The sequence below is a fragment of the Taudactylus pleione genome, unplaced genomic scaffold (genome assembly GCF_031769625.1).
Source record: "Taudactylus pleione unplaced genomic scaffold, aTauple2 ptg000572l, whole genome shotgun sequence".
In the NCBI taxonomy this organism is placed as follows: Eukaryota; Metazoa; Chordata; class Amphibia; order Anura; family Myobatrachidae; genus Taudactylus; species Taudactylus pleione.
In genome coordinates this window covers 2,251,571-2,276,529 of record NW_028284974.1, presented here as the reverse complement: position 1 = coordinate 2,276,529, position 24,959 = coordinate 2,251,571, and the positions used below count along the sequence as shown (strand labels likewise).

Below are 24,959 nucleotides of genomic sequence, written 5' to 3'. Positions count from 1 at the left end.
TATTGCCTAACCTTAACCACCCCCGCCCGCAGAATAAACCCTAACCTCCCCCTAGTGGCTAACCTGCCCACCCGCAGCCTAGACCTAACTTCCCCCTAGTGACTCACCCCCTAACTCTCCCGCCTGCAGCCTAACTCTAATGTCTACCTGCTGGTCACCACACTGAAAACACGTGACCACATGTTCTATTGTTTTTTGGGAGGTTTTATTTTGCATACATGTAAACATGTTATCACATTGTATTCATTTGGAGCATACACCAGAAATCAGTCCATTTGCAGTTTTTTGGGGTATTTTTTTATTATTATTTATTTTTGTAAATCACAGAAAATGGCAGGAAAACACAAGATAATAAAATAAAATAAAAAAATCTTGACAACCTGACAAAAAACTAATGCGAGAGGGGGGTGGAGACACATAACGGACACAAACCGCAAACAACACTCCCCCCGTTGGAGGCACACGGCCACTCCCTCACCCTAGAGAAACTTTGCCCATTTTTGGCTCGCCCACACCTTTCCTATTCAGCAGACTCCACCCACCTCTTACCCCATACTGGGCCCAGTTACTGCCCCGTCTAATTTATACCGACCACCCAGTAGCTACGTTCCTCTCACCCCTACTAACGTTGTGCTCTCCAGCCTCTCTGCCACCACGGCTTTAACCTTACTACTCTCCATACCCAAATATATTGCCAAGCCTGGAACCACTGTTGCACCATTGTATGGATTACATCCCATCTCAAACCCAGTCCCGACCCTCTTTTCTGCATTAAATAGGAAGATTAGGGACATTTGCTGTGACTCTCTCTTCCTCCAAATTACAAAGACATCAGACACACTCCGCACTCCCTCCTAATACACAGACATCAGGACATGTACCTAGCACCCCCTTCTAATACACAGATAGTTGGACACATACCTCTCACCCCCTCCTAATACACAGACATATACATGTACCTCTCATTCTCATATAGACCGAGTACATCAGATATGGAGAAATAGAAGCGGATGATTGGGTGATGGGGGTTATTACACATATAAGACTTCGATATGAGAGATGCTCTGCGGGTCTCTCTGGAAGTCAAGGGGTTAACAGGGCTCTATTAATGCCCGTGAAGACCCTAAGTTGTTCACCAGACGCTTTGTTCACGAAGAGTCATGTGACCACAGTACTGGTGCCCTCGCAAATCCCCAAATGAACCCTACAGCCGATGAAACGGCACGTTACTAGTATACGCAGAGCTGTGTTCACACGCCTTTGGCAGCAGAGATTTTAATAAGAAGAGAGTTCTGTTGCAGCCCCCCTGTATATCGCCTCTCCACCTTTCCTTCCCTCTGTCTTCGCTCTCCTTCCGTACCAGAATTGCCGGCAGTAAAGGGTTAGCTCTCCCGTGTGTCCCCATCTCTTCCCTCACTGTGTTTGGATTTTGTATCTCTCCCTCATTCACCTTCTCTCTCCCCCTCCTTTAATAACATTAAAAATAATAAAATGGAAAAAAAAAAGAGAGAACAAAAATCCTGGTGCTATTTATATTTATATATAATATATATATATTTATAATTTTACAGAAAAAAAGGGGGGCGGGGGGGAGAGAAATGAGTTGATAAGAAACCAAAGTGGAATCTGGAACAGAAGGCCGGGCGGGGGGCTTTCACACGGTTGTTGCGTTTCTTGAAATCCTGTTTTGTTGATTTTTTTTTTTAGGGGTTTGTTTTAATGTCGTTTTTCTGTTTGTTTGTTTTTCGGTTCGGGGGTTGGGGGATTCGGAGGTTGGAGAGGGTCCAGGTCTGGGAGATGTGTCTCAGGGAGTTTAATAATAAGACTCCTTTTCTACCCAACCTGTAAAGTAAAGCATATGCATATATTAATGGCAAATCAGTATATTTTCAAAAACTAGTGAACTTTTAAGACACATTGGTAAAATGAAGACAAACAGGCAAATGCTTATTTCCAGAAGACTGAGGCTCGTCCTGAGCGTGGCAGGTGTTCAAATGATTATGGGAAGTGCAAATGACCTATAATGTTCTCTGAATAGTTAATATTGCTGTGAGTAGGGTGGGGCAGGACTTGGTGACATACCAGTACGTGTTTTGTGTCAGAGAGGGTGGGGCCTGGTAACATACCAGAATGATATTGTGCCAGAGGGAAGGGCTTGGTGACATACCAGAATGTGATTGTGTCAGAGAGGGCAGGACTCAATGACAAAATCACATCTTGGTATGAGGTCACGAAGTCCCAAACCTTGTAGGCACTACACTACATACATTTCTACATCAACCACTAGGGGACACTGGCGTTTCGCTGGGGTATAGTGAGTGGTGAGTAGAGCCTGGAGATTTGAAACAGCCTCCCCCCCCCATATATTAGCTGTCTCTTCACTCCTGTGCCAGGACTCACTCAGATGACACACGCGTGGCGGATATTGCCAGGAATGAAGGGATCATATCAGGTAGAGATATCTGTTGCGGTCCCTCTGTCATACATTTGAGTTATAGTAAATATTTGCAGTTACACCCCCTGAAAATGGGTCTTTTCGTTTATTGATGTTTATTAATAACTGGGCACCTAATTGTCATTTGCAACACCCTAAGTAGTATACCACATTTATTTATTTCTTAAAATTCTGGTGCGCTTCTGTCATTCTTTTGTCATATGCTTCACTTACTTTGCTTTTGCTACAGAATTCTAAAAATAATAATCATTTTCTGTGCTGTTATCTCTGAAACTTGCATTGTTTCTTTGTTCTCTCTGCTCCCTCCCCTTTAATCACTATATCTGGAAGGGTAATGCTGCAGGATCAATCCCAGAAAAGAGTAGCACGGTACAAAAGATTTTTGCTTGTGGATACACCTTGGGTGGTGACACTGGCTGGTGCTAAGTCTGAATTTTCACCACAATGCCCGCTTCCTTTTCTGGGATCCTTGGCAGCTCCCTGTCTTCGGGAGCCTTCTAGGAGACCTTTACCTACAGTTGCCCCTGTGGGTCAGTCTACTGTTCAGCCATCTATGTCGGTCGAGCTATCTTAGGCTCAAGGCTTGGCTAGTTTAGTCCAGCTAGTTTAGTCTTGTATTTGCTTAAGAGACTACTTGACCCTTCTTCCAGAGGCTCAGGTAAGCCATCCAGACACAGTGGTCCTACTAGAGACTTCCAACTGTTCTACAGTCACGTGATGAATCCTCTTCTAAGGGTACCTCTCAAGGTGAGAAAGACCATCCAGAAGACTCAGATCATTTGTCAGTGATAGATGTGACGTACAAAGGGTGGACGCTGTAATCAAAGTCTTGGGATGTGTACATTTTCAAAAGAAATGTAAGCAACCAGTTACATTTCCTTTGTATCCACAGTTGGAGGACATGTTATCCACAGTGTGGTTAAATACGGACTGCAGATTACAGGTATCAAAGGGCTACCGGCTAACTTGTATGGAAAGATGAAAGTGGGAAACTCCCTCTTTGGTAGATCCTTTGGTTTCCCGCTTATCCAAGAAAACTACCATCCCTGTTACCGGCTCTATATTGATCAGGGATACCCTCTGATCGTAAATTGGAATCTATTTTAATATAAATTTATGTGGCCGCAGGAATGGCACTTCCCATTCTCGTAACAGCCTGGGTATATAAAGCAATAGAAAACTGGATTGGCCTTATTGCTGATGGCCTTTGTTTGGGTACAGCATGGACTGATCTTATCCCTTTTGTCGAGGACATAAAAGGAATTTATTCACCGGCCAGTGTTGATATTTCTACTTCAGGGTCCATAGGGTATCCACAGGATACCTTGGGGTATAGGTGTGACGTCAGTCGCAGGGCACCAAAGAGTTAAGCTTTCAGCCTCCCAGGATGCACTAGGTCCCCCTCCTATACCCCGCCCCCGGGCCAAGGCACCTCAGTTTAGTTTGGTGCCCGGCCGGAGTCGGGTGCACCTGTTGGAGTGGGGGCTAGAAGAGCCCCTGAAGCTTTTTCTTCATGCAGCTGTGGCTGCACATCTGGATGAACAGCATGGACAGTCAGTCCTGATGTCCATGCTGTCTTCCCTACACCCCGCCGGTACCAGAACGCCGGTACTGATCCGGGGATGCTGGTGGGCGTCTGGGGTCACAGCTAGCGGTGACCCCAGATGCTCCGGACCATGGCCGGATTCAAGGGGGACAGAGGTAAGCAGCGGGGTCCCGCGGTGGGTCCCCGCTGATCACATGGTCCTAAGTCCCCAGGCAGGGGGCTCCCTGGGGACTGGCTGCAGCGTGGAGCCAGGCGACCAACCTGCGCTTCCACTACCCCCTGGGACAGCGGACCGCAGCAGAGCGGTAGCGCTGCGGCGTCCCAGGGGTTAAATGCATGCCAGGGGAGCGCGCCTTCCCTGTCTCACAGCCGGCGCCTCCCCCGCTGCACACAGCCCTCTCTGCACTGTGCTGACTGGTCCTGTGTCAGCGCTCCTCCCCCAGGCCAGCTTCTCTCTGCTCCTCGGCGGCCATCTTCTCTGCAACGCATGGTGAACGCTGCTGGAAGTCTGGAAGGAAGCATCGTGGTCTGGGTCCCCCCGCATACCTCTCCTCCGCTGTGGCTCAGGTCTGTGTATGCAGCACTGTGTCCTACCAGGCCCTGTGTCTGTGTAGTTGAGTGATCAGCGCTGTTAGTGCAGGAATTGTTATTTCTCTGCATTGTATGTGACTGTGCTAGCGCTGCCTGTAACTTTTCTTCACTAAACTGTCAGCTTTATTACTGTCCCTGTTCTTTCTGCTAAAGCCCTTGCTGTGCGGTGCTGCAGGGTGGTCTCTCGCCTATTTAATACTTAATTGGTGAGAGGGGTCACATACGTGGTGCCATCATGTCTGAAAGTGATTTTCCCCTCCGGCTACAGGGTACCACGTGCAAAGTACCGTTAGCGGAGGGGGAGGGTAGCGCGGAGGGCCTTTGCCGGCAGTGTTTGTCCATGGCGCGGCCTATTACGGTTACAGCACCGGTACAGGAGCCGCCCTGGGCTTGTTTCGCTCAGGCGTTAACAGCTTTAGTGGGCCAGTTAGCTCCGCAGCCCGCGTTTACTCCGATGGGTTTGTCCCAGCAGTCTGTGGTGTCGTCACCCATGCAGGGGTTCCCACGACAATTGGTGGTACCCCACAGTCTCCCTATTTCCCCGCTCCCGGGTTCTCAGGAGCCAGCGTGGGTTAACTCCCTGACGAGTTCTGTACAGCACTTGTCGGATGTGTTGCAAGGGGAGTCTGTGATGCGGCCTCATAAAAGGCCGGTGGCGTCTCTGTCCGCTCCTTATGAGGATGACGAAGGGACGTCTGATGATGGGGAGATTCTGGATCCTTACGATCAGGAACCTCTCCATACTAAGGACGCTGATGCTAAGTCCAAAGTATATATTCCTGGACTTATTCGGGCGGTCCGCACAGCCTTGGTGATTGAGGACGAAGTTCCCCCAGCGGCTAAATCTAAGTATGCCTTTTTCAAAGATGTGAAGGGCGATGCCACAGTCTTTCCTCTTTCGGGTCAGTTGGTGGACCATTTAGAGGAGGCGTGGAAACAACCTGGCAAAAGATACCAGCCGCAGAGACGCCTGGCGGTGGCTTATCCGTTCGCGGATAATTATTTTGCTAAGTGGGAATCCCCTCCACAGGTGGATTCTCACGTGACCCGTCTTGTCCGTAGTGCCACATTGCCGATGCCATCCATGTCCTCCCTTAAGGATGCTACGGACCGCAAGGTAGAAATCTGCCTGAAGTCCGCTTATTCCCTTGCAGGGGGGGCAGCACGGCCGGCTATGGCCATTTGCTGGGTTGCCAGAGCGATGGAGCGCTGGGCGGATTCATTAGAGGCTTCTTTTGAATCCGACTGTCCGGCCGAACAGGCGGAGTTGATTGGCAATCTCCGTGATTCGGCCACCTACATCAACGAGGCGGCTCTAGACATTAGTACTCTGGTGTCTAGAATTTCTTCAGCAGCGGTAGCTGCTCGTCGCACCTTGTGGCTGCGATCCTGGAAGGCGGACGCAGATTCCAAGAAAGGTCTGGAAGCGTTGCCGTTTACCGGAGAAGTTCTCTTCGGTCCGGATCTGGATAAGATTGTGGCCACGCTGGCGGCAGCCAAATCTGCTTGTCTCCCGTCGGCCGCTGCTCCTTCTGGTTCTGGACCATTGTCCTTTCGGTCATCTAGGGCCCAGGGCAGGCCCAAACCACAGTCGTTTCCTCGACAGGCTGGCCCTAAGAAATCGGTCAAGCCCCGGAAACAGGCATGGAGTACCAGACGTCCGGCCCCCAAGCCAGATGACAAGCCTGCGGCCTGACGGTCCGGGTCTCCCCTTGGGGGATCCCAGGGTGGGAGGCCGCCTGCTGCAGTTCTCCCGGTGTTGGTCGTTCACTACGACAGACACTTGGGTTCTGGAGGTGGTCTCCCACGGGTACGCCCTCTCCTTCCGGCACAGACCCCCGGCTCGATTCTTCACCACGGGTCTACCATCAGACCGGAACAAGGCTACGGAGCTGCGGAAGGTATTGCACACTATGCTCCAGGCTGGAGTTATAGTGCCTGTTCCATTCTCCCAGAGGGGCCAGGGTTTCTATTCAAATCTATTTTTGATACAGAAACCCAATGGGTCATATCGTCCGATTCTCAACCTCAAAGCACTCAACAAGTCTTTGCGGGTCCCGAAGTTTCGGATGGAGACCCTACGGTCCATCATTCTGGCGCTGGAACCTGGGGACTACATGGTGTCATTGGACATACAGGACGCTTACCTGCATGTCCCTATTCTTTTGCGCCATCAAGAGTTCCTTCGGTTTGCAATCCGCAGCGACCACTTCCAGTTTCGGGCGTTACCTTTTGGCCTGGCGACAGCACCACGTGTTTTCACCAAGGTGATGGCGGTCATGGCGGCTTCTCTGCGGCTGCAAGGAGTCCGCATGTTGCCGTACTTGGACGACCTGTTATTGGTGGCAGGATCTCCAGAGCTCCTGTTACACCACTTGGACCTGACCATTGCACTGCTGCAACGGCACGGCTGGCTAATCAACTGGCAGAAGTCCACTCTAATCCCGTCTCGGAGGATTCTGCATCTTGGAGCCTTATTGGACTCGGGACAGCAAAGGATCTTCGTGACGGAGGACAAGATCTCTGCTTTACAGTCAAGGGTGCGCAGTTGTCTGCACAGCCGCCGGGTGTCCTTACACTCGGCGATGAGGTTACTGGGCTCCATGGTGTCGGTGTTCGACATGGTGGAATACGCCCAGTTTCACTCCAGACCTCTGCAGCACCTGATCCTGTCCAAGTGGAACGGGCTGCCTCAGTCTCTGAAGTTCCAGACGATTGTGCTCACCCCGGAGGTTCGCCTGTCCCTTGCGTGGTGGTTAAAGACGACCCACCTCAACAAGGGACGTCCGTTCTGGGTTCCAAATTGGGTCCTGTTGACAACGGACGCCAGTCTTCGGGGCTGGGGAGCAGTTTCGGGTCCACACTTGTTCCAGGGCAGGTGGACGCCGACAGAAGCGGAGCTTCCAATAAATATCTTGGAACTCCGTGCGGTCTTCAATGCTCTCCTGCAGGCACAGCGGTTTCTCCAGGGTCACCCGGTGCAGGTCCAGTCGGACAATGCTACCACCGTGGCCTACATAAACAGGCAAGGAGGAACTCGCAGTCGGGCGGCTCTCGTAGAGGTCTCTCGGATCCTGGTTTGGGCGGAGCGCAATCTTCCGGCCATATCAGCGGTCTTCATCCCGGGAGTGCTAAATTGGGAGGCGGACTTTCTAAGTCGCCAGGACGTTCATCCAGGGGAATGGTCCCTGCACCCGGACGTTTTTCAACTACTGGTGGACAGGTGGGGTCTTCCAGAAATCGACCTCATGGCGTCCCGGCACAACAACAAGTTGCCGGTGTACGGGTCTCGCACAAGAGACGAAGGGGCGTCTCTGGTGGATGCTCTGTCCGTCCGGTGGACGTTCAGGTTCGCATACCTGTTCCCTCCGGTCTCCCTTCTTCCACGGGTAATCCGGAAATTCAAACAGGAAGGAGGGACGCTCCTGTTGATAGCTCCCGCGTGGCCCAGACGGCACTGGTTCTCAGACCTTCAGGGTCTGTCCGTGGACAGTCCTCTGCGGTTGCCGCTACGACCGGACCTTCTGTCTCAGGGTCCTTGTCTTCACCCGGACCTGACTCGGCTGTCTTTGGCGGCGTGGCTGTTGAGACGGCCATGCTGAGGTCCCGGGGGTTTTCCAGCTCTGTGGTGCGTACCATGTTACGAGCTCGGAAACCGTCTTCCGCGAGGATATACCATCGCGTGTGGCATATGTTCTTCCAGTGGTGTCGACCGAGAGGTTATGCACCGCGGGAGTTTCGTCTGTCTCGGATTCTCGCCTTCCTGCAAGCGGGACTAGATCATGGGCTTCGCCTTGCTTCTTTGAAGGTACAGGTTTCGGCCCTATCTGTCTGGTTTCACCGTAGGATTGCTACAATCCCGGATGTGCGCACCTTTATGCAAGGTGTTCTCCGTATTCAGCCGCCCTTTGTTCCACCTGTGGCGCCTTGGGATTTGGCTGTGGTCCTGAGGGCTCTCCAAGGACCGCCGTTTGAACCACTGGGCTCAGTGGATATTAAATGGCTAACAGCTAAGACTGTTTTCCTTCTGGTCGTTGCTTCGGCCAGACGTGTTTCTGAGTTAGGGGCTCTTTCTTGTAGACCCCCTTTCTTGGTTTTTCATGGGAACAGGGCAGTGCTCCGCACTCGGCCCGAGTTTCTTCCCAAAGTTGTTTCCCAGTTTCATGTTAACGAGGAAATAGTTGTTCCGGCCTTTAACTCACCGGGTCTTTCCGTGGGTGAGGCCTCTTTGGATGTTGTGCGGGCCTTAAGGACTTATGTTGACCGCACTTCTTCGTTTAGGAAGTCGGACGCTTTGTTGTCCTCTATGGCTTCTGTAAAAAGGGTTGGCCTGCTTCAAAGCAAACTTTGGCAGCCTGGATCCGTATGGCTATTTCTGAAGCTTATCTTCATAAAGGCCTACCGGTCCCTCCTTCTCTGAAGGCTCATTCCACTAGGTCTGTGGGTCCTTCGTGGGCAGCTCGACGTGGTGCCTCGGCAGTTCAGATCTGCAAGGCTGCTACGTGGTCTTCTGTCCATACCTTCGTGAGGTATTACAGGTTTGACACCTTCGCCTCTCAGGATGCTTCCTTCGGGCGGCGGATTCTCCTTTCTGCACAGGAGCGTCCCCACCCTTAAAGGATACTGCTTTGGAACATCCCCAAGGTATCCTGTGGATACCCTATGGACCCTGAAGTAGAAAATATGAGATATGGTAAGAACTTACCCTTGTTATCTCTATTTCTACGAAGTCCATAGGGTTCCACAGGACTCCCGCCCTGTCGCACCTGTGCTGCAGATGGGCTTTGCTCTGGTCACCGGTTTTCCGTCTCCCTCTGGTGAGAATGTGATTCTTGTATGTGTCCAGATCTTTGTTCTCTCTCTTCCTTCTCCTCCTCCGGCCTATGGCTTGGTAACTAACTGAGGTGCCTTGGCCCGGGGGCGGGGTATAGGAGGGGGACCTAGTGCATCCTGGGAGGCTGAAAGCTTAACTCTTTGGTGCCCTGCGACTGACGTCACACCTATACCCCAAGGTATCCTGTGGAACCCTATGGACTTCGTAGAAATAGAGATAACAAGGGTAAGTTCTTACCATATCTCATATTTTTTACACAGGATGCCGGCATCGGTAATCTGACCGCCGGGATCCTGAACGCCGGCATTCCGTACCCAACCCTGACGGTAGACAGGGGTGTTGGGTGAAGCGTCTTGAAAAATTTCAAACAGTTTGGCTTCAGGCCTGTTCCAATGCCAGGGTCAGGAGTACTCCCAGCTGTCAGGATCTTTATCCCAGTGAGTGGTCACTTCATCTGGAAGTGTTCTAGGCTCTGGTAGCGAGTTGAGGACTTCCGAAAGTCGATATCATGGCGTCTAGTCTCAACCACAAGGTTCCTCTTTATTGTTCAAGAACAAGGAACCCCGCAGTTCTGGCAGTAGACACTCTCTCTGCCATGGTCCTTTCGCCTGATTTATTTGTTTACGCTCCTCCTTCGGGTTCTCAAACGCATGAAATGGGAGCAGGCAACAGGAATCCTGGTGGCTCCAGATTGGTTAAGCGGAGTGTGATACTCAGATGTTCTAATAGACACCCAGTGGCCTCTTCTACTTTGCCCATATCTACTTCGACAAGGACCATTAGTCCATCCAGCTTACCTCGTCTATATTTGATGGCATGGCTGTTGAGGCGCGATTTTGAGAGCAAAAGGTAGTCCTGAGAACGTTATTACAGACTCGCAAGGCGGTCTTGGCACAGCTTTATCTTCGCATCTGATGGGCCTGCAAACCCTGTTTCTTCCTCCCACCGTTCCGTAGGACCTGAATATTATACTGGACTTCTTACCATCAGATTTGTTTGAACCACTTGACTTGGTCAAGTTGAAGTACTTAACTTGAAAAACAGTGCTTAATCTGGCTCTTGCCTCTGCCAGGAGAGAGTCAAAGTTAAATGCCTTGTCATGTCATTCTCCCTATTTGGTATTCCATGGTGACTGGGCAGATCTACGTGCCAAACCTCCAGTGGCTAGGTGTTTTCAAGCGGTTATTTGACAAGCTTATGCTGCTGGTGGCCATCAAGTGCTCTCCAGGATTTTGGTTCATTCCACTCGTTTGGTGGGCGCTTCTTGGGCTGTGCTTCACGGGACCTCTGTTGCTCAGCTGTGTTGGGCTGCCACCTGGTCTTCTGTGCATGTTTTTGGGCTCAGGGTGCTTTAAGCAGCCACAGTGTGCTCCCTCCAGTGAGGCCTGCTTTGAGATGTCTCCAGCGTAATTCTAGTGTCCCCAGTGGATGATGGAGAAAACAGAATTTTTGTACTTACCAGTAAAATACATTTCTCATAATCCATGGGGGACACTGGTTGCCCTCCCTGGACTGCTGTGTTCTACTTCTCTTCTATCTGTTTGAGTTATGCTTGTTTGCGGGTTGACTGTTGCCATGCACATTGTTGAGGTGTGTTTTCCTCAGTTTGGGGACCTGGTGTCCCTTAGGTTAGGGGGGCTCTTGTTTTTTTGTTCCTAACTCCTCTCCAACTTTACTTAGGCTTTGTTAAACTTAACTGGGCCAGGCGGGGGTTTAGGAGGGGAGCAGTCAATTTAAAATCTTCAAATTTAAAGTGCCAGACTCCACTTTACACCAGTTTAACTCTAGTGTCCTCCATGGATTCAGAGAAATGGATTTTACTGGTAAGTACAAATGTCCTGTTTTTGAAAGGTCAGAAAATGAGAAAGAGAGCATTTTAATGCTTTTCTCCCCCATTCTGGCATCCCCAAAAGGAGAGTTCCCTCAATTATGTGATGCCTGGTGATCAGGTATGAGAGAATACCAATGCATTTCAGAAATTATTATCTCATCGATCCTGGCTTCAATAACCACATGGGCACCCTCAAAGATCTGAGGTAGGGCGCTGAGATGGGGGGGGCAGGTGGTAATTGCCCAGGCTCGACGATGTCCCCCCTCCCTCTTACCTGTCAGCAGCCCAGCACACGCTGCTGTGTGCTGGGCTGCAGTAGGAGACTGCTTGCTGAGCAGAATTCTGCTCTCTGCCTATGGGGGTAAGTGATCACACTGATCGCACCCCCCCTGGATTTGCGCAGGGCTGAGGGGCTCACCGCGCCCCCTCCCCAGTGGATAGAGCCACTTTGTGGCGCTGTAAATAGGGTTTTTAAAATTTTTCTTCTAAGAGGGAGTGGACATGCCTCCCGTGATTAGGCCACGCCTCCTCCATAGTCAATTTTTTTCTAAGGGGGAGTGGACATGCCTCCTCAATAGTAATGGGGCTACGGCCCTGAGCGGAGGCCCCTCTATCAACTAACATGGCCTCTTAGTGGTTATTGTCGGGAAGGATCACTTTTGACAAATAGCACCCTTTTACATTGTCCTGTATCTTTTACTGTGCTAATGGAGACCTGTATCTTTCATAACACATATGTCAGGTCATCCCTAAATTTAACCTTTCTTTGGTATGTTTTCATTGTGACGTCATCAATCCCCTAACCAGGACTGCAGGCTTGTAATGGTATCATGCGCTCACTTACCTCCTGGGTGTCTTCTAAGGATTAGTTTCCGGATCTCATCATATATAAAGATGAGGAAGCTGTATGGGAAGGCACAGAACCACCAACTGGGCCTATGTGGAAAGTTAAAGAAAATATTTATCAGTTCACTGGACCGTCTCTAAGTTTCAAAAAGTTGCAGCAGAGCCTAAGAAAGAGCTCACTCAAGTAACTTGTATCAATATTTTAGAAGTTAAAATAAGGATTATGGGGCTTATGTAATAGGTTGCGAGCTGCAGCCGCTGCGGAAACTCCTGCGAGTCTTCCCGTATTTTTAAAGCGGCAATTATTTTAAAGGCAAAACCAAGCTGGTTTTGCCTTTAAAATGATTGCCACTTTAAAAATATGGGAAAACTCTCAGGAGTACCAGCAGTGGCTGCAGCTTGCAACCTATTACATAAGCCCCCTAATCTTTGTCTGGGTATTTGTGAATGATAAACATATAACGTCAACTGTATTAAACATACTTAACCGTAATCTTAAAAGGGATTTAGTTTTTTATTTAAAATATTTTGAATGGGGTCTTAATCTACGTTTATAATGTTGCCAATATGGTAATATAAATGAATAATAAATATAGTTGATTTGTTACACTGACGTCCACACAGGTACAGACACTCCCAACATTCCTGACTTTTTCTTGAAGGCATAATAATAGTTTAGAAATCAATGTTCCACAGATTTTATTTTTAACCTACCCAGTGTTATTGACAGCACCATGGCAGGAGTGGTCCTGGACTGCACCCCCCTCCAACCCACCTGTGCCCATACACAGGTCGCTCTCCCGTACTTACTTCAATGGGTACATTCTCAGTGCAATGTCCATTCCAGGGCAGTACGACAAGAATGCAGCCAGAGCTGTTTCTTCGAACAGGCCAAAAATAAGGATCTTATTCCTGAAATGTGATGGAGACAAGAATGGAGGATAAAGAGGTTAAAATTTGAGTTTACTTATATTTAGGATATACAAAGCAATCCTGGAAATCTACTTTCATATACTGATGTGAAGACATTTCAATATTTAGGGCAAAATTTACTAAGCGACGGGTTCTAAACCCCGGCGGTTTGACGGCGGGTTCTAAACCCCAGCGGTTTGGTGGCGGTTTGACAGCGGGTTCTAAACTCCGGCGGTTTGGTGGCGGTTTGATGGCGGGTTCTAAACCCCGCCGTTTTGATGGCGGGTTCTAAACCCTAGGGGTTTGGTGGTGGTTTTGCAGCGGTTACTAAATGACAGCCCTATTCTATTCTAAAATGTGTTTTGACTGTGGTTTTGCAGCGGTTATGGCCTTAGTAAATCGGTGGATAGCAAAACTGCTGCCAAACCGCCATGGTTTAGAACCTGCCGCTTAGTAAATTTTGCCCTTAATGTCACCAAATGACTAGTTCTGAGTTCTCATAGAAACATTGTCAATGGACAGGCTGACACGTTTAGGGGTGTATTTTCTAAAACTTCTACAAAAGAAAATTGGAGGTGTTGCCCATAGCAACCAGCAATCAGATTCTAGCTGTAATTTCCTAAAATATACTAGATAAATGAGCATATAATCTGGTTGCTATGGGCAACACTTCTACTTTTTATTTTTAGAATTTGTAAACATTGGTTATATATACCTTACTGGTGACTTTGGTCTGTTATTTACAGTACTCCATGTGGTTGTGTGTACTGGTTGTGTGCACTTTATGCACAGATTTCCTTCGCTTTAATGGTAACTAATCATTAAACCATTTTGACAGCATGGTTGCACAGTGTTCAATATTGTCATCTAATGGTGCTGAGGTCATGAGTTCAATTCCCGAACAGGGCCCTATCTGTCTGGAGTTTGTATGTCCTCCCTGTGTTTGTGTGTGTTTCTTCTTCTTCTTCCTTCCACATGTTTAGTTCCATCCCTGCCGGTGGCCATTAGTTTCTGCCATCACACGCATGGTCGGATTATAAGCAGGGCGACATGGGCCCCACATTGCGTCCCCACAACTAGTACAAAAAAAACGGAGCACAGCAGCTGCGCTCCGGTTCTCCTCGATGGATGCTCAGTTGTTCCCTTAGAGCAGCCGCCGAGGAGCTTCACTGCAGTACAGTCTCACGAGATTTGACGCCAACATCTCACGAGACTGTAACTGCTCAGGACCAGAGCTGCGGCTGAGAGTGCAAGGCAGAGCAGACTCTAAGGGGGGAATTCAATTCAGTGCCATGGAGAATAGCTGCAGGAGGGAGGATTTCCCGCAGCATGCTAGGAGAAAACCGACAAAAGTACCAGGCGCGCAGCTGTTTGCCGGCTTAGCGAGGCGCTAACAGCCACGCGCCCGGTACTTTAGTTGGAGAATGCCGGTTGCCGCGCCTTAACACCCAGGTTAAGTCACGAGAACCGGCATACTCTGACTTACCTTCTTCCCAACAAGGCAAAAACAGCGCATTGAATTGAATAGCTGCGGGAGCTCCCTCCCGGTACTATTCATCATCACGCTGAATTTCCCCCATAGACATCCTAGGCATTTTTACTATTCTGCTCAATGGCTCCTCCACAGCGTTTCCCCATATATGAGGCAGGCATCACAGGTATACAGTATATGTGTGTGGAATAAACCGATTTCAGGGGGCCAGAGCATGTGATCTAATATATATGACATTTCAGTCTCTCTATTCATCTGTTTGTTAGTCATCAACACATCTGATATTTGTTTATAGCGTTGTTGTCCCATGCTTTGATGTGGTTATTTGTTTGTAGGTACCGTACCCGCTATAGCATAATTTGTTTTCTTTCTTTAACATATAGTCTATCTGTGTAGTTTGTACATGCATGAACATTTCTATATGTGGTCCTTAGTGTGTAAATATGTATTCTTGTCATTTATCTTCACCTTCATATGTACGATGTATGGGCTCATCTATTGTACACTGTGATATCACTGTGTAGGTGTAATCATTATGTTTTCATGGTGTTGGTTTCTTAGATACCATGGTTTACCATCTGACTTCCCAGTGGCGGCGTATGTCATTACGCACGCCCCTGGAAGACGGTCAGGGAAAGCTGACTGGTCTGCACTTGGATTCACACTCAAAATGTAGTAAACATTTGAAACGTGAAAAGTGGTTCATTGTTTGCTGCCCGTGTGTTAGATTTAACCACAAGTTGACCTAACAAGCATATCGCAACCTATTTTCAGCATGCATGCAATTGTCAAGGTAGTAGTTGTCTAAAAATGTCTCTGGACATATCACATCTCCACCTTCACCTATCCTCAAATCGCACCACATACTGTGGACCCCCATTCAGCACACCATGGACTTTGCAACATCTGGGACTTCATACAAAAATTCTAATCCTAACTACCTAGTACACTAGAAGCAAAGTAATATGCAAAATTCAGGAAAAAGTATGCAATCTGGGTAAAAAGGCAAAAAACAGAGGTCAGACACAAGTGAGCCACGCCGTGCCTCGCGCCACATTGCAACAAAACTACTCATCTTAAGTAGCTAGGACCTGATTTAAAGGTGGGGGCGCTGTGCAGTAGCAGTTTCGATGGGTTGGGTATGATATCCCGGCAGTCGGGATGCCGCTGGTCAGAATACCGTCAGCTGCATCCCGACAACTATAAGGAAAGCGGGTTTGACTAATCCCTACCCCTAACCCTAACCTTCCCTCCCTAGTGCCTAATCCTAACCTCCCTTCCTAGTGCCTAAACCTAATCTCCCCCTCCCCGCACCCTAAACCTAACCCTCCCCCCTAGTGCCTAACCCTCCCCCCTAATGTCTAACCTTAACCTCGCACCCTAATCCTTTCCCTAATGCCCGATACTTACCTTCGGGATGCCGGTGATCGGGATTCTGGTGCCAGGATCCCGACGCTGTTGGGATTTCAGCGGTGGTATTTCACCCGTCGGCATCCAACACGCCGGGATGCTGACTACATCCCGTTTCGACTTGTCACAGCCGCTACTGCAAAATGATACTAATGCTAATCCGCCGTACTAAGCACAAAGGTGCACCATCGAGCAGAAATCGGCAGCACCATCAGATTTATGAGGAACCCTCTGTATAGGTGTAAGAGGACACCGCTGTAGTTTCCTATCAGGGAACTCTATATCTTACTTCATGCCCTGCTGGAACACAGAGTTTCTCCTGGTTTTGCAGATGATAACATCGGCCCACTGTACAACCACAATACTGACGAAGAAGGCTGTGTGACATGTGAACTCCACAATCTTGCGCTGCTCGTATGTCTAAAGTACAAGAAGAGAAAGATGAGAGACTGTTGAAGGTGCAGAGTCAGGTTGTCCACAACTTTTACTACTGTATGTAGTCTCATATGCATCCAGATCCCCACTTATGTGAGAGCTCCTGGAACACACTTCAAGTGGACAGAGAAGTATGTTACAGCTAAAGCAATGGATTGTATGGAAAATGTGTGGAACTAATAACAGAGCAAGTGAGGAGAACCTGGATGTGGACATGGAGTCCACAAAAAATGACACAGTACTAAAGGTAAAGACCATCAAGTATTACAGGGATGGAGGTAACAGGAGTTACATCCACTGCTTGGGGTGATATTTGCATTTAAACATTTATTGAGCATAGGGCTCACAACTCACCCACTGTTGGCCATAGCTGTCTTCCAGGTCATTCGTGGTTCTATCATCCCAATTTAGCCGAATACCAACCAAGTGAGATGGCAAGAAACCATTTTCTGCTAGAATGACAAAGTATGAGAAGAAGCCACCGAGAGCCTGGATCATACCTAAATTAAGAGACGGGTACAAAGATACCAATGGTGAGCACTGAGATACTATAATGGTACAAAGCTTCTTCTGTATGATACAGGTATAAGTCTGTAGTAACTCCTTATACAATGACTCCACTCACCAATTTGCCCGTACGCCATGCTGATCAATCTCTCGTTCACCAGTTTGTCTGTACGGGGGTTTCTTGGTTGACGCTTCATAATGTCGCTCTCGGCTGCTTCGTATGCCAGGGAGATGGCAGGAACCTAAAAAGAAGTTATAGTCATGATATGAAATTCCTTATGTAATATCTGTAGTAAATTTCACCAGCCCATGAATAGCCAACCAAGGCCCATACATGTAACAACGCTTAAGATCATATCATCCAATTGATGATCAAATCATTTGAAAAACTTTTAATTCACCTTTCTGGTCCTTTTAAAGTTGAAAACAATAAGGATTTATATTCTCTGAGCTGTAATTGGCCATTTCAACATTCTGTTCATTCTCTTCTCTATGGGGTCCTAAGCCCATAAACCATGGTACCATTCTCTCTCCTACTCACCATGTCAGTACCCAGATCAATGCACAGAATGGTGATGGTGCCCAAGGGCAGAGGGATATTGGCCATAATGAAGAGCAGGAAGGGGGTGATCTCTGGGATGTTACTGGTCAGGGTGTAGGCAATGGACTTCTTTAGGTTGTCAAAGATAAGGCGACCTGTGAACAGACATTCATATGTATGCATACAATACCTTACTGTAATGAGCCCTTGCCCCCCAAGCTATGGTGTGATTTGTTACAGTCTCTTCTTACCTTCCTCCACACCAGTAACGATGGAGGCAAAATTATCATCCAGCAGAATCATATCAGCTGCCTGTTTAGAGACATCGGATCCTGCAATACCCATCGCCACACCAATATCAGCCTTCTTCAGAGCAGGGGAGTCATTTACACCATCGCCTGTGACAGCTACAATGGCACCCTGGGGAGAGAAGTGCACAAGTGAGACTAAGGCCAGGTATACATCAAAACAATGTGCTTCTCGGCCGATGGGACGACCGATATAATGATACGTCGGTCGTCCATGCACTGAACTGTATATCACGCAACCGAGCAATATATCGTTTACGGCCACATTTAAAAAGCATGCCGGCGGCCACTGGGTGGTCACATCTGATAAGCAGAACATCGCTGACATTCTGCGGGAGAGCGCAATTGCGGGTACACATTAGATATTGTGCCCGATATATCGTTCCGATCCGTGTTGAAACAATATATCGGACGATGTATCGTCTAATGTGTACCCAGCCTCAGTGTACCAGTTGCTGTTTTTTTTTTTTTACAGGAGTAAAGAGTGAAAGCTAGAGAAAGTAGCATGTAGTTGTGGTAACATGGGTGCTGATGAAGAGTTAAATGTACGCCTGTTTGCATGTTATTTCCACTGCTCATGCTCCGGAACCGAGCATACGCAATTATAAGCGACGCTTAGTCCTGCGCGTGACGCATCTCTGCTTGCAATTGAAGGGGCAGTAACAGGGCACACACTCACATAGGAAAACTTAAGAGATTGTGTCGATCAGCTGCTGTGCAACTGTGCATATTGCCCATAATGTTCATTTTAAGGGAGGAGATATTCTTATATTATATTTAGAACTGGTTACCGACATTATGGCCACAAAATACTGTGCTAATAATAATAATATTATTCCCCATTTTGAGTACCTAGTGCACATTATAAAAATTAGGGAACATTATAGTAGTTAATGAGTTTTTAGAACTTATTTTTTATATTTTGTCGGGGAAACATACTGATGAAATCAGTATGGATTCCCTAGTGAGATGTTGGAATAGCCATGGTTCTAAATAATCACGTGTATTGTGTGTATATGGAATAATCATGTGTATAAATCATTGTGCGTAAAAGCTGATAACTGGGGGCCCGATTCAGACCCGCTCGCTAGGATGCATGCGCATGCAGCCAGCCGATGTTTGCAATGTTCGCCTGCGTACGCTTTGCAGTGCGCGTGCACGAACCAGTCCATGCGATCGCGAAGGGATCACCCCTTAAGCATAGATGGCTTGCTAGACTGAGTGACAGGACAAGCCATTTCTGGGTGGTGACAGGGGTTGGTCGATGGAAACGGGGGAGTGGTGGTGCGAACGCAGGCGTGTCTGAGCATCTTAATGCCGTGCATAATTAAGACTGAGCGTTATAATACACGTCACATGACTGAATTACACACTGAAGCACTCGCAGTGCTTGCGGTAGGGTATGGCCAACCACAAGTGCTGCGTACGCTTCCGATGGTACTCCATGTTACCGATGGTTGCATACACTTCCTGGAGATGACGTGTATAAGTGGGCGTCTTAAGACAGGCTGGTGGGCATCTAAATACACAACGTGATCGCAAGCCAAGACATAGTGGGCGTGCTAATACTTTTCGGTACGATTGCGAGATTTGCCTACTTTGGCAGCTGATGGCTGCGTGCGAACGCATCTAGCGAGCGGGTCTGAATCGAGCCCTGGGACCCTAAGTTATCATTCAGAGACCACTGTAAGTGTTGGGTATCAAATATCGGGATAACATGGACTACATCAGATCAGGGCAAATTTGTTATTTCTCCATTATAAGATAATTTTTTTAAAAATTAGTCTTCATTTAAGTAGATTTAGTAAAGCATGCCAAATATAAATACAGTTGTAAATACAGCTCACTGTCATTCTCTGTGTATAGTATATTAGGGGTATCTGAGATATAAGTCTGGATCTAGTTTAGTTAGCACCTTCACGCGTTTCACTTGAGCTTGACTGAATGTGGTTATCATCTATGAACAGTAGCACACTCACCTGGCGCTGGCAGCCTTCTACGATGATGAGTTTCTGCTGGGGCGATGTGCGGGCAAAGACAATCTCTGTGTGGTTCTGCAGGATCTCGTCAATTTGCTCACTGCTATAGTCTTTCAGGTCTGTCCCATGGATTACACAGGCCTTAGCGTCCCTGGTGAAGCAGTAAACACACATGAGTTACACATGGACATCCAGAATATGTAGACAGCCAATTCCACATTTTTATACCATTGCATTGTCATTTTATTATGTATTATCATGTATTCAGAAGCTTAACAACTTTCAGCCTAAAGCAGACTTAAACAACCTGAGGTTCTCCAGCTATTGAGGAAATACAAGTGGAACTTCAAGACATGTAGTCCTACAACCACTGGGGAAGCTGAAGCTACCTACCCATAACCTAAAGGAACATGATAAAGAAAGGTTAGAAGTAAGGTGACATCCTTTTGAAGATGGTGTCTGGGATCATGCTTATATGTGCGGTGTCTATGGTAGGATCATTTCTAAACTTGGTCTGGAATATTGATTAGCCGTAGAACATGGTAATCATTTTGATAATTAATATATTTTTGGGCATAGTTTTGCGGAGAGGCCACGCAGGCTTGGGCCGATGATGACAGACTTTCAGGGGAAATAGGTTGTCTCAATTATTTTTAATTACTGATGGAATACACTGATTGTGGAGGCGATGGTGATTGGCAGCATAAAAGGTGTCTTGGAGACCATAAATCAGGAAATCAATGTATTTCCTTGTTGGGCTAGCACAGGCTGCTACTGAAGTATTCTTATTTGGAGGACACAGAGAACAGAGGGTGCATTGTGGTAGCAGGAAATCAGTTAAACGAGAACCTAGATGTCAAAATTTGGGACCTTATTCATGCAGTTGTGGAGTTCTTCACTTCAGAATAAGAGATTACAGGAACACCAGCATAAACAGAAGCATTAGATTGTGTGATCGTCCACAATATATTCTGAGCAATGCACATGAAAAAGTAGGCTAAACAGTTAATGTTATCTTTTGAAGCATGGGAACAGAAACTTATATGGTGAAAATAGCAATGTACCAGGATATGACTCAAGGTCAATATTGAACAGGGTTAGACAACCTGTGGCATGCCCTGCCATAGTTTTGCTGTTAAGGCATTCAAAAACTTTGTCAAGGCATGCTGGGATGCAGGGGTGTAACCTGAGGTGTGGGTCTACCTATGCCCCCATCGCCCCCACCACCCTCCAGTCCTGCACTACTTAGCTCAACCGGAAAGCCCGGCGAACCGCTCCTTCTCTCCTCACTGAAGCTGGGAGGAGGCGTCCTCCCAGCTCCTAGTAAGAGACGTATCAGAGGAGAGCCAATGTAATTTTTAATCAGGCGCTGGTTGCCAGCCAATCGGAACTCGCGGACCAGCAGCCACTGCTGATTGGCTGCTGGTTAGAGAGTTCCTATTGGCTCACGACCGGCGCCTGATTAAAAATGACATCGGTGCTGTACTTGGCCGGATGCAGGGGTTTGCTTGCTGGGGTAGCAGGCCCCCTAAGCCGCCGGGCCCCATAGCAGGCGCACCCCTTGCACCTTCTATAGTTACGCCACTGCTGGGATGTGTAGTTCCAGAGCTGGAGTGCCGGAGGTTGCCTACCCCTGCTTTAGAACATATATTTATGAAGTTCATACAATCTATATAATAATCAAAGATGGCATGTCTTGAGAAGGTTTGGGTACGAGATCCTGACAGTCAGGATGCCGACAGTCAGAATACCGGCAGCGACATCCCGACACTCAGAATCCCAAAAGTTTTTGGAAGTATTATAACCCTAACCCTACTCCACCCCCTAACCCTAATTCACCCCATCTGCAGTCTAACCCTAACCCTCCTGTCCCGCAGCCCAACCTCCCCCTCCCGCAGCCTAACTCTAACCCTCCCCTTAGTGTTTAACCCTAAGTCTCCCCCTGACCCTAATAATTACCTACGCAATCTGTCAGGATTCTAACTGCCTGGATGCTGACTACATCCCCCTGAGACTGACATGTGCATTCCTCTGCTAACAGCTCCCACTGTGGGGGAAAGATAGAAGGGAGTTGGGGATGGTGGCTGGGGTAAGTGGGGGGTGGGGGGGATGGGAGAAGAGAGACCCCTCGACCCAGCGTTCGCCGTAACCAATATGCTAATAACGATTAACAGATCTAGCAAATGGGAGAGTGCAAATTAAAACAGTGTGTCCTGTAGTTCCTGAAAATGAGGGGGAAAGTGATAAGGAAGTTTTTATACTGAATGATGGATAAGGATTGTGTTTCAGTGACGTCATTGCCGTTACGTTAGATGGCTAGTAATGGCATTCCTATTCCCAAACCTGTTGCCCCTGGATTCCTGGTCCTCACACTTTGTTTATGTTATTTTGATCCCCTTCTAACCCCCATTGTCCCCCACAATCCCCTTTTCATTCTTGCGGGTTATAACGTTTACTCCCCATACCTGGGATTAACCTGGGAGACAGGAATGTTGAGCCTGGCCGCAATGTCCTCCACCGTCTCATTACCCTCAGAGATAATCCCCACGCCCTTAGCGATGGCCTTGGCTGTGATTGGATGATCTCCAGTCACCATGATGACCTGCAGGACATAATACATTATATCTAATCAGCGTGTTACTGTCATAGATCAGGGTATCTTTTTTATATATAGACATACAATAAAACAAAGGTAAAGAAACATATCACTCTAAACAAACTTTGAGAGGAAGTAGAGCGGAGTGTAACAATAACTATAACATAGTAAGGGCAACACTGTGGTTAGGTAATAACAGAGAAGAGCAGTTCAGTTTTCTTGAAAAACGAACACACCTGAACTTTGGGGTTCTGAATCGAACCAAACCCCGGCTCTGATTACTTCTGGGGTTCCAAGTAGAACCGAGTCTCGGCTCTGATTACTTCTGGGGTTCCAAGTAGAACCGAGTCTCGGCTCTGATTACTTCTGGGGTTCCAAGTAGAACTGAGTCCCGGCTCTGATTACTTCTGGGGCTCTAAGTAGAACCGAGTCTCGGCTCTGATTACTTCTGGGGTTGCAAGTAGAACCGAGTCCCGGCTCTGATTACTTCTGGGGTTCCAAGTAGAACCGAGTCCCGGCTCTAATTACTTTTGGGGATCCCAGTAGAACTGAGTCTGGGCTCTAATTAATTTTGGGGTTTCCGAATAGAACCCAGTCCCGGCTCAGGTCTGCTGTAGGTTCAGAACTCCGATTTAAAAAACAAATCTCGGGTATTAGATGGCATGTAAACAGGTGCAAATCACATGGTTTCAGCTGTTTTTATCAATTTTTTTAAAATACAAAACCGAATCCGAACCAAAATGGTGGTCCGCGCACATCTCTAATACAGAGTGAAAAAAAATACAGTGGTTTTGAAAGGTGCTAAAAAGGGCGAGACCCTTTGGACAACGTTTACAAATTGTACCAAGACGTCAGTTTGACCGCTTGCCTAGTGTATTCAATTACATGAGAAGGTGGGTAACAAAATAGGGGAACCAAATATCAAAAATCTTTTCAGCTCAGGCCTCCATCCATTTAGAATAAGAATGCTAATCTAAAATAATATTAACAAAATAGCCTCACTATGAATACATTGGGGGTAATATGGTCTTTTTAGCAGCTGCGGCTATTCGGGCTAAAAGCCTGGCAGTGCTTGCTGAATGAAGGTGTGATGTGGCGGGAATATGTATATCTCATAGTGCCCATGCCATAGCTATAGCAAAATTAATACCCAAATCCCTAGAGATGGAGGTTTGAACCTTTAACCAAAAGCTGATGATAGTCTGTAGGCTTGTTACCGGAAGAACCCTTGGCAGATCAGGGTTTCTTATCTTTGTGTTATAAATCATGTACCCTCTAATGATGCTAAATGTATGCCAAAGTATGGCGCAGCGTTTGTGGGTTTACACTAAGGGCCTGATTCAGAGATGGACGCTAATGCGATCGCAGCTGCGATGTTATACACACACAGCAGCGAAAATATGCTAATGTTAGCAAAGATCACCCCAGCATAAGGGCGCCCACTGCGGCCTTCTTATCCCAGTGCGATTACTCATACCTGTGTAAATATCGGTAACATTGGCGCACATCGGCGGCCATCTTACCTTTGCGGCAGGTCTGACCTGCAGCAGCCTTGAGAGCTCTTTTGACACGTTGAGCTGCGCATGAACTCGCAGTGGCTAATTTATCCACGCCCATAAAACGGTATTTAAATGGAGTGGCACGCTTGTGTTTTTCTGACCACTCCCCGTTACCACCCTCAAACGCTGACAACCTGTCAGTCACTTTGTGATGGGGTCCTTTGTACTGTGTACAAAATTGCAAACAATTACCACCTCTCTTTAAATGATTAAAATGACCCCTATCTTTAACACATTATTTTGAGTTAAATAGATAGATATAGAAATATATCTATATATCATACAGCTACATAAACACACACATACACTATGTAGACAAAAGTGATCGGACACTGACAGCAAATAGATCAACAAGATTATATTGACGTCAGTACTATGTAGGTGCACCACGTGCAGTGATTACTGCAGATACCCTTCTTGGCAAACTGGCCACAAGTTCCTGGACAGCAGCAGGCGGTATGTTTTGCCATTCTGCCTTATGTACAGAGACTAACTGTGACACTGAAGAAGGTCTAGTTGGCCTAGAACGCACCCGTCACTCCAATTCATCCCTGAGGTTCACAATGGGGTTAAGATCTGGACTCTAATCTGGTCAGTCTATCCAGGTTACCAAATGTTCTGTATACTAGTCCAGCATCGCCCTGGAAACATGACTAGTGGCATTGCCATCCTGATAAAACATTTATTGTTTCCATAGAACTACAAGTGCATGGGGCTCCCTACCAAGTGTTCTTGTCGAAAGTGCCATGTGTAATGGTATGCATGGTGTTCATTTCACTTGCGCAGGGGTGTCCAATCACTTTTGTCTACATAGTGTAGATATATACATACACACACATACAGTATATATATGTACAGATACAGGTATAGATATGAACCGATCTCTCTCACCTTGATACCCGCACTTCTGCATTTACCCACAGCGTCTGGTACAGCTGCTCTGGGTGGGTCAATCATGGACATCAGCCCCACAAAGCACAGGTTTTCAGTGCTGAAATTAAGGTCCTCAGTATCAAAAGCAAAGCCCTTAGGGTGCAGTTCCTCTGGGAAATAATAGTGACAGAACCCTGGAGAGAGGAAGAATAGAGGGCGGAGATAGAGAGAGGAATCATTGAGG

General features: G+C 47.5%; 1 protein-coding gene across 1 annotated transcript in view; it reads right to left on the bottom strand.

The window, feature by feature from the left end:
• Window positions 1-274: 274 nt before the first annotated feature.
• Window positions 275-24,959, bottom strand: part of ATP1A3 (ATPase Na+/K+ transporting subunit alpha 3) — a 103,791-nt gene continuing 79,106 nt past the window's right edge. The window contains exons 13-23 of the mRNA XM_088453193.1: window positions 24,734-24,909; window positions 22,153-22,289; window positions 19,688-19,838; window positions 17,652-17,820; window positions 17,401-17,555; window positions 16,978-17,101; window positions 16,707-16,852; window positions 16,207-16,337; window positions 12,914-13,015; window positions 12,102-12,193; window positions 275-1,842 (exon numbers count right to left, since the gene is read on the bottom strand). Of these exons, the coding sequence (XP_088309319.1) occupies window positions 1,814-1,842; window positions 12,102-12,193; window positions 12,914-13,015; window positions 16,207-16,337; window positions 16,707-16,852; window positions 16,978-17,101; window positions 17,401-17,555; window positions 17,652-17,820; window positions 19,688-19,838; window positions 22,153-22,289; window positions 24,734-24,909 (1,412 nt within the window). The 3' untranslated portion in view covers window positions 275-1,813. The remainder of the gene's footprint in view (window positions 1,843-12,101; window positions 12,194-12,913; window positions 13,016-16,206; window positions 16,338-16,706; window positions 16,853-16,977; window positions 17,102-17,400; window positions 17,556-17,651; window positions 17,821-19,687; window positions 19,839-22,152; window positions 22,290-24,733; window positions 24,910-24,959) is intronic.